The 14,825-nt window shown below is 35.8% G+C and overlaps 1 protein-coding gene and 1 long non-coding RNA gene across 2 annotated transcripts; one reads left to right on the forward strand and one right to left on the reverse strand.

The window, feature by feature from the left end:
- Window positions 1-681: 681 nt before the first annotated feature.
- LOC118683723 (uncharacterized) lies at window positions 682-9,387 on the reverse strand. Its single transcript, XR_011396925.1, has 4 exons — window positions 9,217-9,387; window positions 1,192-1,689; window positions 900-1,016; window positions 682-822 (listed from the first exon to the last, which is right to left on the reverse strand). It is a non-coding gene; the product is annotated as an uncharacterized lncRNA (long non-coding RNA).
- LOC106616634 (mucin-17) lies at window positions 1,609-6,167 on the forward strand. Its single transcript, XM_014233388.3, has 4 exons — window positions 1,609-1,700; window positions 3,159-3,221; window positions 3,307-3,469; window positions 3,538-6,167. The coding sequence occupies exons 1-4, from the start codon at window positions 1,609-1,611 to the stop codon at window positions 5,986-5,988; spliced, it is 2,769 nt and encodes a 922-aa protein (XP_014088863.3). The 3' UTR covers window positions 5,989-6,167.
- Window positions 9,388-14,825: the final 5,438 nt, after the last annotated feature.

A 14,825-nucleotide genomic window follows, 5' to 3' on the forward strand; every position in this document is an offset into this window, starting at 1 on the left:
ATGCAGTGTAAGTAGTAATGTTTTTTCGCATTCATAGTAAATTTTCGGATATGTAAGCAGATCAAAGCTGTATGAACTTGCTATAAATTCGTTTACTAGCCTCAGTTCGCTTGATTTCCAAATTTAAATTACTTATTAATGAATTTGACGCATTATTGCACAATTGTAATCGGTTTTTGCAACCACTACACTAGTGTAATGCATTCCACACAACACTAATGCATTCCAGTATGTGATGAATATCTTATTTGACACCTGCCATTAACCCCTAAAAGTTTGCATTTACCGCATTGTGTGTCCGCTCAGCTCATAGCTGCTACGCGTACAAATGCAAATTGCCTGAATGCCGCACTGACCTAGTCAGTTAGTTATTGCTTCTTCTTCTAGCACATAAACACATGTAAAATATTTGTATAAAAAAAATATAAGCTAAATAATGAAAAGGAAGTACAAGTAGAACCAAAATTCTCGCACAACGAGAAAAAAGACAGTTTGACTCAAATTCAACGTCGTAAATTTACTCATTGACCTTTAGATTTTCTTTTTGAATATTTTTTTTTGTAAAAGTAACAGTAAATTCCTTGGAAAAAAAATATAATTTGCAAGAATACAAAAACTTTTATTTGTTATTTATTATTACAATAAATATGTGTAGGTGCCACTTAGGCGCACAAAGCTTCTTTTTCGCACATTTAGCTAGGAGAAATCAATAAATTATGCTAATGATGCACCAAATGGTCTCGTCTTCAATACACGGAGACTTGTTAACCAAGCAAACAAAAGCATTTGGAATTTTACTAAAGAGTTTTGAGGTTGCTATAGCTAATGTAAAAACAAAAATGGTATTATGTATTATAATATCTTATGGAAAGTAATCACTCGCAGAAAAATGTACATACTTTTTTATTAACTGTTATTTGCCTCCACGACACTCTGCGACTTTCTATAAGTTCATTAGTTGTGAACAATTGAACTTTCTTCTCATATTTACTGGGTATTTCGTTTCAAGACATAACCTTTCAATGCAAAGTAAAAAAAAAAATAAATAAAATATTTTTTATAAATATTTCGCTTTATACACAAATATAATATGTTACATATGATATATAATTATTCACATACATATATAAAATATATTCTGGTATATATGTACATATATCGCTTTCAACCAACAAATATCGATACACTTACTAGTCGTTACCTTGACAACGGCGAAAACGAAAACAAACAACAAACCCATTTCGCTCTGGTTTTTTAGTGTTGGCAGTAGTGAAAAAAAACGTTAACTATTGTCCTGCTCGTAGGTGTGCAATACAAATAGGCTTGTGTATGTGTGTGTATGTATGGATTTGTGAGTAATTGCCTGCAGGTACGCAGAACAGCCAACGGTTGTCTTAATCGTCGCAAACAGAGGGGGAAATGAGCTCAGCGAATGTTGTCAACTCCGATGTTGTCACCGTAAGTAGGTATGTATGTATATCGAATAGTTGGGCAAAACAAATTGTCGAATTTTCAGTTGTGCAGTAACAGTTGAACGGTTAAGTGGGTGTTCGTCTACACGAATATACCAATTTTGCCACTTACTGCTTTCACGCGCTGAGGACCTTAATGCAGTTGTTGTGGAGCAACATGTATCCCCAATCCGAGTTGGATAATTACAAGTTGCAAGTGGATTTGCTGCAGGAAAAGCTAAAACAAAGGTACACATGTGTAGAAGTGGAGCTCAAGTGGCAAAGAAATAAAATATATAATATATAATATATATTTACATATATTTTTATGTATTATATAAGCCATAGTAGCATAGTTGTAGTTTTGTGCAGAATTTTTTGTGATTAAAACAAGTCGCGAAGAAATTGTTATAAACTTTCTCGAAAATATGTTCAATATATATGTGTGCATTCTAACGCTACCATAATACGCCAGGAGAAACTATCAAAGTTCGATAGCAATCTTCGTACTTTAATTTTTTCATTTCACAGACTCGATAATGAGATAAAAAACAAGAATAAAATTTTACTTTCATTGCACCGAAGCTATAATACCCTTCACAAATTCATATTTTACACATTTTCTTACAAGAACTTTGATCTGGCAATTTGTATGGCAGCTATATGCTATAGTAACGCGATCTGAACTATTTCTTCGGAGATTGCACTGTTTCTTTGAACAATCACCCATGCAAAGTCTCGTGAAAATATCTCCTCAAATGAAAAAGTTTTCCATATAAACACTTGATTCCAATTGTTCAATTTGTATCGCAGCTATATGCTATGTCCGATATCGGCCGTTCCGACAAATGAGCAGCTTTTTAACGAAAAAAGGCTCGGTGCAAAATTTCAGATCGATGACTCAAAAACTGAGTGACTACTTCGTGTACTTGTATATACAGATAAACGGACGGGCGGACTGACAGACGTACATGGCTAAATCGACTCAGTTCGTCACACTGATCAATTATGTATATACTTTGTAGGGTGTCCGACGATTCCTTTTGTGTGTTACAAACATCGTAACAAACTTAATATACCCTGTTCAGAGTTTTTCAACACGCTCCTCTTGGCGTCAGAAATCGATCGTAGTTTGCTCTTCAGCTAAGAGGCTAAGAAAATACTAGACAATATCGCATAAGTATATTTAGTTATGATATGCTTTGGTTTTGGCTTACCCTAGAACTGAGTTTAGTGGTGAAGGATGATATTTGAAACTAGATAACCGCTTACTCTTCTATCTCGGTACAGTTATGCCAGTTTTTTTTAATTATACACAGTTTTGTGTTTTATTCACCATGCTTAGGAGCGCGACAAATTGGACAAAACTATATTTAAAAGAAAGCTTGATAGTGTATTTTCAAACCACGTTGAATAACACCGTCACGTAAAGCAAAATATCCCAAAACTCAAACTTCCTAGTAGCAACGTCAGACGACAACTCTCAACAATAGAAGAAACCATATATAGCTACTACTACATACTATGAATCTTTTTAAATATTAGTGCTCGGGTAGTGTAAAATTGCAATTAATAAAAACTCCATTGCAGTTATTTTGAGAATTTAGCTGTAGCTTAAAGTAATTAATCCACAATATTACACATATCATAAAAAAAAACTTTTTACATACCTTAACTTTCTCAACACTTTCGCAACACAAAATGCAGTGAGGAGAACCGCCAACAATTGCAAAAAGAGCTTCAGCAGATTTTGCAACGACGCAGCGAACAGTAAGTATCTATATATATAGATACCATAATTATGTAAACATAACTAAAAAATATGCAACTATGTATTTTCCCACCGATTCACCAGCGACAAGTCGGTACGAACAAAAATCCGACAAAAGTACCAGAGCTTTCTGGATGAGCAGGAGCACCGCAATGAGCGCAACAAAATGCTAATGCAAATGATCGAGCGCATCGATCAACAAACGACAGCGTTATCAGCGCGCAGCGAGCGACTAAAAATGATGAAGGTGAGTAAAATTAAAACGCACATACCAGAGCGCTTCCAAAATCCTATACATAAATCTTCATCGTTAAGCTTCAATATGAACGCTACTTCGCCAAACTAATGCACGCTCAACCGGTGCGGTGCATACCAAATGTTATGCCAACAACAAGATTGGCAGCAGAAACTACACCCATAACTGCCCTGCCAGCGTCCACACAGATACCGGTGTTGCTGCCCACCGTAGCCGCACAGGCGCCAACAACAGCGCCACCAATAGGCTCTCTGAACAGTGAGGTAACAACAACACCGGTGCCTGCAATCCCTATATTACAACCAAGGGTTAATCACGTGGAAGCCATGCGAGAATCACAGCCGGCAGCACTAACGCCACGCATGTGGACTTTCGCAATGGCCACACCGACGCCAGCCGGATTATTGCTCAGCGGAGCGCCGACAACGTCAATGGCTACCGGCACACTACCAACGACGGCTACACCATATGAATTCTTTCAGTATCCGCTAGGTTATGGACCGATTATCCAACAGCACCAACTACAACAGCAAGCGTCTTACGCTAAGGTAACTCCAACTGATTCTGCGATGGCATTTGGAAATCGGGGCGATATACCACAGAGCTGTAATGCTGATATGACGGAGAAGAAGCATAGTGTCCCAAATGAGTACGAACTAACGAATAATATAGTACCAACAGCAGAAGCTGCGACTTCAACAGAATTTCCCCCCATAGTAGACAAGGCAGTCGGTGAAACTGCTCACAAGCAAACTGAGACAATGCCGCATGCTATAGACAGAATGGAGGAGACTGGTGAAATGAAAAAATCTACATATTCGCCAGCTACAGCACACAGTAAACCTACGCATCTAACATCTACTCAGACCCACGAAAAATTGTCTAGATATCAATCTGACAATACTACGTCGATGAAGGCTTCCGTAGACAATTTAACTCCTGTATTTAAAGAACCGAGTTCTACTGTCAGTGAAGTTATCAACGGTGTATCGGCGGTTAAGCTGGAAGACGCCGATATTATGGGCATAGCAATGAATCATACAAATCCGGCCGTCACTTCGAAAGAACCAGCAATATTCGCAAGGCCTTCTTACAATTTTGAAGAAGACCATAATAGCACAACTGCAGTAGATGCTTTCAATAAAGGGAATACTATTAAGTTAAGTACAGCGGAAGAGCATAGGCGAAAGATTGCAGAAATCGAGCAGCGATATGGCACAATTGATACTGAAGCAAATAATGGCTACGCCAATAGGAATTTGAACCCAGCCAACAATGAAAGTTACATTGGCTTCAAGCGTTTCTCAGAAATTGTTAATCCAAAACATGAATCAAGTGCCGAGCAACTGCCAACTTCGAACGAAAATTTGGATAATCAATCGTGGCAATCGCACATGGGGTCCGTAGAGAATGCATCAATGGCACCCACTTCTAGCATGTCTTCCGCTTCAAAACCGCTTTCGAGCTCCAAAATCGATAACATTGAGAACGCCATTTATGGCGAGCTAGTGAATCCACAGTTAGCCGAAACTGAAGTGACGCCCACAAGAACCGCAGCGCAAGGCTTCTTCACTGAACTACTTGAACAGCAAAAAACACCTTTGGAAACCAACCTGCTTGCGGAATCTACAACACAAGAACAAGAATACACAACAAATCTCTCTGGAATCACGGAGAACACCACCATTGAGAGTGGCATTACCGGAGAACTAAAACCAGAGAACGCCATAAACGAGACAACTGAACCACAAACTCAGACCACTTATGGCACCTACAATACAGAGATTTATCAGCCCACAAACACATTCAACGCAGAAAACGCTTACAGCACTGCGGAAACAGCGAATAACTATACTGACTATCCCACAGAGCAAAATATCGAAGCAAGTTCCACAGATACAACTGATCAGCTACAACAAGAACAACAACCGGGCTATTCACAGCAAGATTACGAAAATTATGATGCTACACAGTATGGCAACTACGACCCGAATGCTTATCCTGGCTACATCTACGATGAAACTACGGGCCAATTTGTCGTCGATCCACAATATGCTGCCAGCGATGTCAGTAATGCAGAAGCGATATATACCATACAAGATTATACTGAACCACAAGAGCAACAACAAGAACAACCAGTTCAAGAAGTGAATTACGCATATGAAGACAGTAATAACGCTACAGCAGCACCAGTTGCCATTGAACAAACTGCATTAGAAGCCGCAGCAACGCCTACTGAACCTTCCTCACCGGCAGCGACAGTAGAAGCCCCTGTGGCGCCAGCTGTCCCTAACGCTCTCAAGGTTGTTAAGCCCACCTCAATTCTATCGACAGCGGAAAAACATGTCATGCAAAGCGATGCCCAGAAGAAGAAGAAGCGCGTAATTTTCGTGGACAGCAGCGAAACGGACGACAGTTCCAGTGTAAAGGCGCCGACGGTTAGCGCGGCCAATGCAGGCAATGAGAGTGACTTTGATTTTTCAAGTGGAGCAGAGACATCCGTGGGCTAAGAATTGGCGAATTGAAGAAGTCGCTAGCCGCTACACATTTCTAAAAAAAAAAATTTATATTAATTCTTTCTTTGAGAAACACATTTGAATATTTCACCCATGTATGATTCTTGCACCTTATAATTACACAAATATGTAATTTTTTGTCAAAATATTAAATAAAAGCGTTAAAGATATTATACATTTTAGCATTGCCTTAAACGGTCTGGTTGAAGAAGTTATGAGTATTATTCGTGGTTTTATTTGTGATGCACCGTTATGAACTCATTTGAAATCCTCACATTCTTGAAGAGTTAAATAATGCTAAGACATTTTAAGGTTTGCTCTCTTACTGCTGTTCGTCATGAGCGAACTTGCTTTTCGTTACTCAAGTGACTGGTGGCTGTCATTTTGGTACTTACGCCTCGAAAATTTGTTTTCTTTTTTGGAAAGCTCAACATATTTTTCAAGACGTAGTTTTAGACAGACAGACACAAATGGAAAGCGACATCCGGTTGTTCGAGGTAGGTAATGTTTAGGATAGTTCTTGTATAAACTAAGAAAACTTTACAGAACAAAAAATTATTGTGTGTTCTAGAAGTCGTCGCTAATGTTTATTATGTTAGGCTTTATTTCTAAGCAAACGAAAGGCACGAGATCTTCTTAAACAGTCTTACAATAATAGTGGTATGACTGTGTTCTGATTTTAATAAGAGTTCAAGCTGTAAACTGAGTTGCGCTGAACAATTTTTTTAGGATTTACCTATTTCTATTATAAATAAATGCACCTTAACTGGAACTCAGCCAATGCGCGATCTATTTGAATTAATCAACATGTTGCTGAAGCAAATGTTGCCCTAAATTATAGCAATTGTATTAATAACGCTTTAGCTTTTATTAGATCTAATAATTCTTTTTGACCGAGCGATTCTTCACAGCGAGCAAAATGCATTTGTCTGCTTTCTATGAAAATATTGTTGTGTAGCTTTCATTCCGGCAGACAAAATAACAAAAACATATTTATTAAAGTAGTTAAGCAATCGCGAAAGTGGCGTGAAAAGTATACAAAATAACTCAATGCAAATAAACAGACTAATAGAGCACAACAAGCTATTTTCGATACTGCATACATACATACAAGTATATGAGTACACCTTTATGAAAGTTTACAGATGGGCTGCTGAATTTACGCAATACGAATTGTTCGTGGGTCATACATATAAATATTAAAAAAGAAAAAAATCCAAATAATATAATATATAAATAATATATATAATATATAAAAAATACTCATTGAGTTTCAGAGCAACAAACTTTTGTATTGGTTTCTGAATTCAAAATTCAGAAAGCTTACAAAAAATTTATTTTTGAAAACAAGAAAATATCTCATTTCTTTATATTTCAGAAGGCTTAGAAATAAGCTATAGTTAAATGAAATATCTGATTAACGAGCGCTCGCTGAATCAGAAGTGCAGCTGATTGCCCTCCCAAAAGAAAAGAAGCGGCCTTAGCGATGGTACCAGCTTTCCGTTCCCACGACAGTCGGGTCTACGTAACCGGAACGGACCCGGATTTATTCCGGCCAAGGACTGTCAACTCGGCAGAATTCTGTCGCTGCAACAACAACAACAACATGGTACCAGCTTTCGCCAACATTTTTAAGTGAAAAATCTGTAAATATTATGTGTATATGTATGTTATATTAATCATATAATAGTCTATGTATATTTGTTTATTCGATACTAAAAATGTGTAGAACTCTCGTTTGGAAAGTCTACACTTTTACATGGTATCCATGCCCGTGCCAAATTAAATGAGTAGGCAATCGATTTCTTTAAATAAACATCTAAAGAATTCAAAGTTATTATCGTTGTTTTCAAGTTAACAGCAACAAAAATATAAACGTTTTTAGCATCTTAATCTAAGTCATTCTAAATGCGTAAGAATACTCCTTTGAACCACACCCAAGGGTGCACAATAAATTGCATTTGTTGCTGGGTGTATTAGGTGTTATGAATACGACATAGTTATGAGCTACTTGGAAATGTCAGAGAGGTTCCTGATTTTGTATTTTTCAAAACCTTTTTAAATGTCTTTACTATTCAGAAATATTTGTATGCAACTAACCTCGAAATTCAAAAGTAAACCCAAAAACTAAATATTATGCATCCATAAAATATTACATCACAGCTGTCAATGTGGTAAGCTGTCAACTAGTCTTCCTATAGTTTTAAACATGTCGGACTGAAAGTATATGCATACAAACATTTACTATTTACTAACTATTCTATATGTATATTCAAAAAAATTCCGTAAGATCATTATCAAGGGTAATTTCCTAAACAAGCTATGCTTATAAGCGCGATTATTTTTTTATTATTACTCACTTAAAAGCATCGGCCTACATAAAAAACATAAAAGCCGTCTGCTTATTCAGACTTTGCGAAATAATCAAACCCATAAACAGCTGGTCGTAATCAAACGCGCAACCTTTCATAGGTGATTATTATCACACCACGACAAGTGGACCTGTGAGTAAGCTCAATTAAATCAATTGGTATTCGATTTTGACTAATTGTTCCAGCGCTTGTGCGAGAGTTGCGACAAACGCCGATAATTATAAAGTACAGTGGCAACGCATTTCTCTTAGAGGCGGAATGCGATTCTAATCGCGCGCGCGAGTATCACACCAAGCCGCGCCAATTATCACCACACTGGCGAGTGTTTGAAACAACAAAAGTCTACCATAAAGAGGCAAAAGAAAGCTTCACAAAAACAAAACTCACAAATAAACATGCATATGTATGCACTGACTTTTGTTTAGGAAAAATTGCGCGCACTCAGCGCAAACGAAATGGCAAATGTTTTCAACGAAGAATTATGTATTTATTTTTTGTGTGCAATTCGTAGTACATTATTGTCATAGTTTCAGTTTCATTTTGACTAAACAATTCGCACGGCCTACGTGACTAAGCGCATGTACGCTTTCGCCGCCGCCGGTTCATTGTGCTGCACATACAAAAGCGCTAAGGCGGCAAGCGAAGCCAGGCGATGAGCGCACGTGGAAATCAGTGTTTTTTTTTGCGAAATTTGCTGCATTAATTTAATTACATCTCGCCGGTTCACTAACACAGGTAGGGAAAGCCACGCACGCCAAAAGCTCTGACCTTGGACTTTAAGCGTTCTCTTAGTTGATAGTGCGCGTTGTTGTTGTTGTTCTATATAAGGTGCTATGTCTACCAAGTTTACCTTAATTCTGCAATCGTTAACTGATTGTACTTAGCACTTATTCCATTAAATGTGTTGCTGTCGAGTAATATCGGTGACCAGCGGTGAGAGCGTCAGATCCGATTACGCGCGTTCTAAGTTTAGATTACCGCACAGTCTGACTATTGCTAGCGTTTTTATCAATATCAGCATTCCGCGCATGCCGACCAGCTCAGTTCCATAGACACAAAAGCTCATGTCAGTATGTTTGTATTGCCGTTGTGTGACTATGTGACTACGTCATCAACCGCATGAATGAATTATGTTTACTCGATTTGTCGGCGAATAGGAAAAGTTTCAAATAAGTAAACAGATACGCTTGTATGCGTATATACATATATGTATTTGCAAGTCAATATTGAGATCATACGGCTGATCACACGAATCGCGGACCACATGATCGATTGCCGCAGCAATGTGGCAGCAAGAGAATATAGAAATAAATGGGTACATATACAAATACATATACTTGTACTTGTATGAGTACTTTTGTGTTTGTGTCTATTCACGTGCATTTTTTAGTCTAGCTATAAGCCCACACGAAAATTTGTTTGTATATTTTATTATTAATTAAAATTTAATAACAATGGCATGCTAAATTTATAATATGTAAAATTATTAATAATTTGGTCTGGAGTTTTATTTGAGTAACGAGTTACATACATCTAAAAATTAAAAAAAAAAAAAAACATTTAAAAGCAACATGAGTGCGCTTATTGCAGAGTTATATCTATTTACGGTTTGGACCTAATATTTTACTCATAACCGTACGCAATTCTTATTTTTATTTGATTTGCGCAAAAATGGTGTCAATAAACTTACCACTTTAATGTGATTTTCGAGATTTGTTTTATAACGGAAGGATTCCATCAGGTTGAGCTCAAAAGTTTCAGATTTTCAGTATCAGACGTGAATTTATTTAGAATCTACACGTCACTTATAATTTTAGTAATAAATCGATATATGCCGTATATAATTTTCAGCACGTTTATATATCACTGACAATTGAGCAAGATTTTATATCATTGCGCTGAAAAGTAGGCAATGCTCAATGTGCCATGCGTTAGTGTACAGTTTTTATGTGTTATATGAAACTTCTATTGCCTGCTTTTTGGCACAAACTTTTTTAAGGGGCACACCTTGTGTAAAATTTAAAAATTTTTTTTATGTCGATAGTTTATACCTTTAAAAATAACATACTGAAAATCGATATCACAAATATATTGAATAAATTTTAATTAATTCATTAATTCGTTTTAATTAATATTGTAAAAAAAATTTTTAGTTAAAAAAGTTGTAAAAAATATGATAGGAGGAGAAGGATTTTTTAACTAAAAAAATTTTAATCTAAATAGTCATGAACTCATCATCTAACGATTAATATCCCACAATGACTAATGTACATTTTTCAATAAAAAAAACTGAATTGAAATAGTTGCAAATTGAAAAAATATATATATTTGTTTATAAAAATGTACCTTTTGTTTATAAAAAAAAAATGGAATACATTCAACGTATATCTCGTTGAAAAGCTAAGAAAAATTCGTAAACATTTACTTTTTAATAATTAATTACTTTTTTTCGTATACGCAAATATTGAAAGGTACTTTTTTCGTTGAAATTTTGAAAGTTCAGAAGGCCAAAATAAAAAAACATGTCCAATATTTTGCCACAAAGAACACAAAAGAATGTTTCGCTTGAAAAAAATTTTGTAGATACATTTGGATTCCAATGAAGAGAAACTGTTTAAGGTAACACAATTAATAGCACCAAATAAGCCAATTTCTTTTAAATGTTTCTTCGCCGTAGCATGTGCTCATGCCAGCCCACTTTACCTCGATTCTTTAATAACCAATGCTGGTTGCAGTAAGAAAATGTTGAGCTCATAAAGAAAGCTTTTATCGAGCGTGCATCTGTTGTACTTTCATCAAATATTACACGATCCCTTACGTGATCCACACAAATGAAGTTGTTTTCGAGTTAATAACAACAAAAATATAAATATCTTAGCATCTTAATCTAAGTAATTCTAAATGCGTAAGAATACCCCATTGAGACACACCCACAGCTATAGGGTGCTCAATAAATTGCGTTTGTTGCTGGGTGTATTAGGTGTTATTGTTGCAAGTTAACACGAGTTTCAGGCGCTAACACGATAAATATTGTTTATTTGAAGGCACGAAAATGTAAAACGCGTGCAATTAGCAGGCGTTGTGTAATTAGTTGACAAACTCGGTATTATTTTTCGGTAGTGATTGGATGACATTATTGGCCACTTTTTATGTAATAATTAGTACCAGACTGTAAATTTGATCGCAATATGAGATATCAGTGCTGATTTCTAAGCTACGTTTAATATGACTTCGAAAATGAAAAGATTATAATTCCCAGTTAAACAATTCTACTTGGCGCAAAATTATGACAATTATGATTAATTGTAAACAAATTAAAGAGTAAGCGATAATTTGCATTTAATTACCAGTATATTTGTGTAAAATTCTCTATAAATCCCTGTAATTTAACTTAAATGAAATGAAAAGTATAAAGATTAGCAAGAATCTGAGTTGAAAAAGAAAAAAAATTTAATAACTAAATAAGTTTTGCAGCACTCATTTTGTAAGCTATTTAATTGAGCGTATATGAACACCAAATTCGTTTATGCGCTTATTTATAACTTAATTGTTTCAGTAAATTGCTCAGCACTTTCAATTTTTATTGTTTACATATGGCTAATCTAGTCTAGTCTACTCTAGTGACTGTCTTTTGCGTTAAGTTCTATTTTCAATAGAATAAAATTTTTGCCAAGAGCACACACTCATTATCGAGCGACTAATAGTCCTAAGAATCTCTTTAGCAATAATTTAAGGCTATTTATAATAAATTTGTACTTACGAGTATATTTGCTTTCGCTTATAACACGTGTAGACAACTAAATGGGTATATATTTGCTTACATTGCTAATTGTTTACCATTTTTGTCCCCTGTGTCAAGAAAAGTTGAATTATTTAATATTAATTAGAGCAAATTTAGTTATATATTAGAAAACAATTTACTTTGTTTTAATTATTAGTCATTATAATGTATATTTAATATAGGAAAGCAGTTGAGTCTACTTTTACTAACTAAGTAAAGTTATTAATGACGAACTATTAAAATATAATGTATTGTTGTTCTTTTGCTATTATAAGTTCAATGTGTTATTGGTCAAAGTGCCTAATAGTCACTTTATAGAAGAGGTTCGCATCTGTAAACAAAAGGTAAAAACTGACTGAGTAACTGAGTAAAATATAGATTTCTGTTTATTTCGAACATTTTCTGCTTACTCAATTCCGTATAATCTTGATACGCTCGGAGGCAGTCAAGAATATAATAATCGCTAGAGCAACATCTACGGTCTTGGAACAATAGCAACAGAGACATACCGTAAAAGTACTTTGGGGTAGAAAAACTTATAGACAGACCAAAAAGTTTCTACTTTGACGTAAGAATGAACTAATTAACATTGTAGAGGTCATCACAGGACACCTACCGCTAAGATCCCAACGGCAGAATGCAGAGCATGAGCAGATACATTTTTGATACATTTACGAATGCGCAACCTTCAGCCAGTTGGATGTCTTCCATGGATCTTACTGCTACAACTTAAAGACATTGGTCAAATAGGGTGGAGCGATATCAGATATTTTATCAAATCCATTGCACATCTGGCGCTCCTGCACCGCACATTTCAACCAACCAACCACGCAAAAAGAACGTTGAAGCTTTAAAGCATTTTGATCCAATTCACTTGGTACCTAGACAGTATCGTGTCGTGTGGTGTGACTGTGAGTCATAACCAATAAAGAAGTGTAAATGTATTTTATAGCAAAATCACTACAAGTATTTTCCACATAATTTACTCTTAGGTGCGATCAATCTTAAATTATTGCTTCCCACGTTTACTCATAACCACATAACTGAGATTTTCCAATGCAACAACAACATCAAGAGATTGTACTCACAGGCAAATTATAAGAAGCGCGTGAGCGTCATGGCTGTCACTTGTCACTTGGCATATAGGCGGGTGGCACAACAGCGCGTATACGTGATGTCAAGTTCAATGACGATTGTTGTTACACATACGCCCAACCCCTCGCTGAAACTATAGCACGCTTGGCTATTATTATATTTTGTCAACAGCGTTGAAAAAATTTTGCACAATTATTTTTGTTGTTATGAATGATGTAAATATTTTGCATGTTCAACTATGAGATATGCATTCTTCTTCTGCATGTGACTTAACAGTGCAGGCGAATATTATGAACGTTCAATATTAATTTAATGCGTTGTGAGCAATTCCAGCAATTGGATTCTAGTAAGTGCGTTTTTAAAATTATTTTTTAGACTCTAAATAATTTATATTTTGGAAATAATTTTACAAATAAAACTCTGCGCCTAACATTACTCTAATAACACCTCATGATAATCGCATATATTTGGTACACGACGCTTAATTTCATTTAAAAATCATACACTGGAAGTTCTAGGCGCATATTCGACTGAGAAATAATTGAAAATAGCAGCAATAATATGAATCTGAAAATAAATCACATCGAACACATATGTAATAAATATAAATCGCCAAATAAAGAGGTCAGCACTGGCGTCTAATAAGTAAAACCGCATGCCACAAAGAGTTCTGCTCATAAATATTACCAAATTCACTTGTTTGTTTTGGCTATGCTAATGCATGGAGGTGGGCACTGTTGGGTTCTAAGGTGATTGAGGTTGGTGGGAAGGACCAGTGGCCAGTGCAGGCGGTTGGTGTGTGGGCAAGTGAGCAGAACAGACAAACTCGCCAATAATTCTGTTATCAACAATTTGAATAGTTTAGAAATTTTTGCGCAGCACTTTTTGTGCATACCGTTGTAGCCACAGAAAAAAAAAATCCAACGGAAAAATAAATTAGAACCACTTGAGAAATATATAAATACAATTAGTTTTCATTGAAATAATATATATTATAATACATAATATTGTATAATATAACAGTGCACCTAGTGCAAAGTGAATAGAATACATGCAACAGCAACAAGAACAATGTTGTGTTAAATAACTTAAACCAAAAAATATCTGTGAACAGACAGACGCACAGGTGCTACCACTACACACACACATACTTGTATATATGTGCCGCTATACGTCAGCGTGTTCACGTATGAAAGCTCCGTGAAAGCTAAAGCGTTGGAACGCAAATCGCATGCATAGTTTGCCAAACGCATACTCATACACACATACAGGCGTACGCAACAAGCAAACGAATGGGGGCAATGAACTTCAAATTAGTGTTGTATGTGTGTTTATTGGTATTTTTGTTATTTTATTTAATTTTATTTTGCATTCTTATTTTTCTATTTTTCTGATAATAGCGCGTTTGCGTTGTGGGTGTTTTAAGCGCTTCGCTTTGCTATGCAATCACACACACATATATATATATAAATGCAAAGATACAGCGCTGACAATCGATGTGCGTCGATTTATTTGCAAAACGCAACCGAGCGCGTGCATGTGTCTATTTATTGCTCTTTAAAATATGCTACGTATTTTCTTTA

Source organism: Bactrocera oleae, chromosome 2, assembly GCF_042242935.1.
Source record: "Bactrocera oleae isolate idBacOlea1 chromosome 2, idBacOlea1, whole genome shotgun sequence".
Classification (NCBI taxonomy): domain Eukaryota; kingdom Metazoa; phylum Arthropoda; class Insecta; order Diptera; family Tephritidae; genus Bactrocera; species Bactrocera oleae.

Bases quoted from the DNA above. Each gene is read 5' to 3' on its own strand.
- LOC106616634 (XM_014233388.3), top strand. From the start codon at position 1,609: ATGCAGTTGTTGTGGAGCAACATGTATCCCCAATCCGAGTTGGATAAT. The intron at 1,701-3,158 runs GTACACATGTGT...CACAAAATGCAG, and splicing joins CAGGAAAAGCTAAAACAAAG to TGAGGAGAACCGCCAACAAT. The intron at 3,222-3,306 runs GTAAGTATCTAT...CCGATTCACCAG, and splicing joins TTGCAACGACGCAGCGAACA to CGACAAGTCGGTACGAACAA.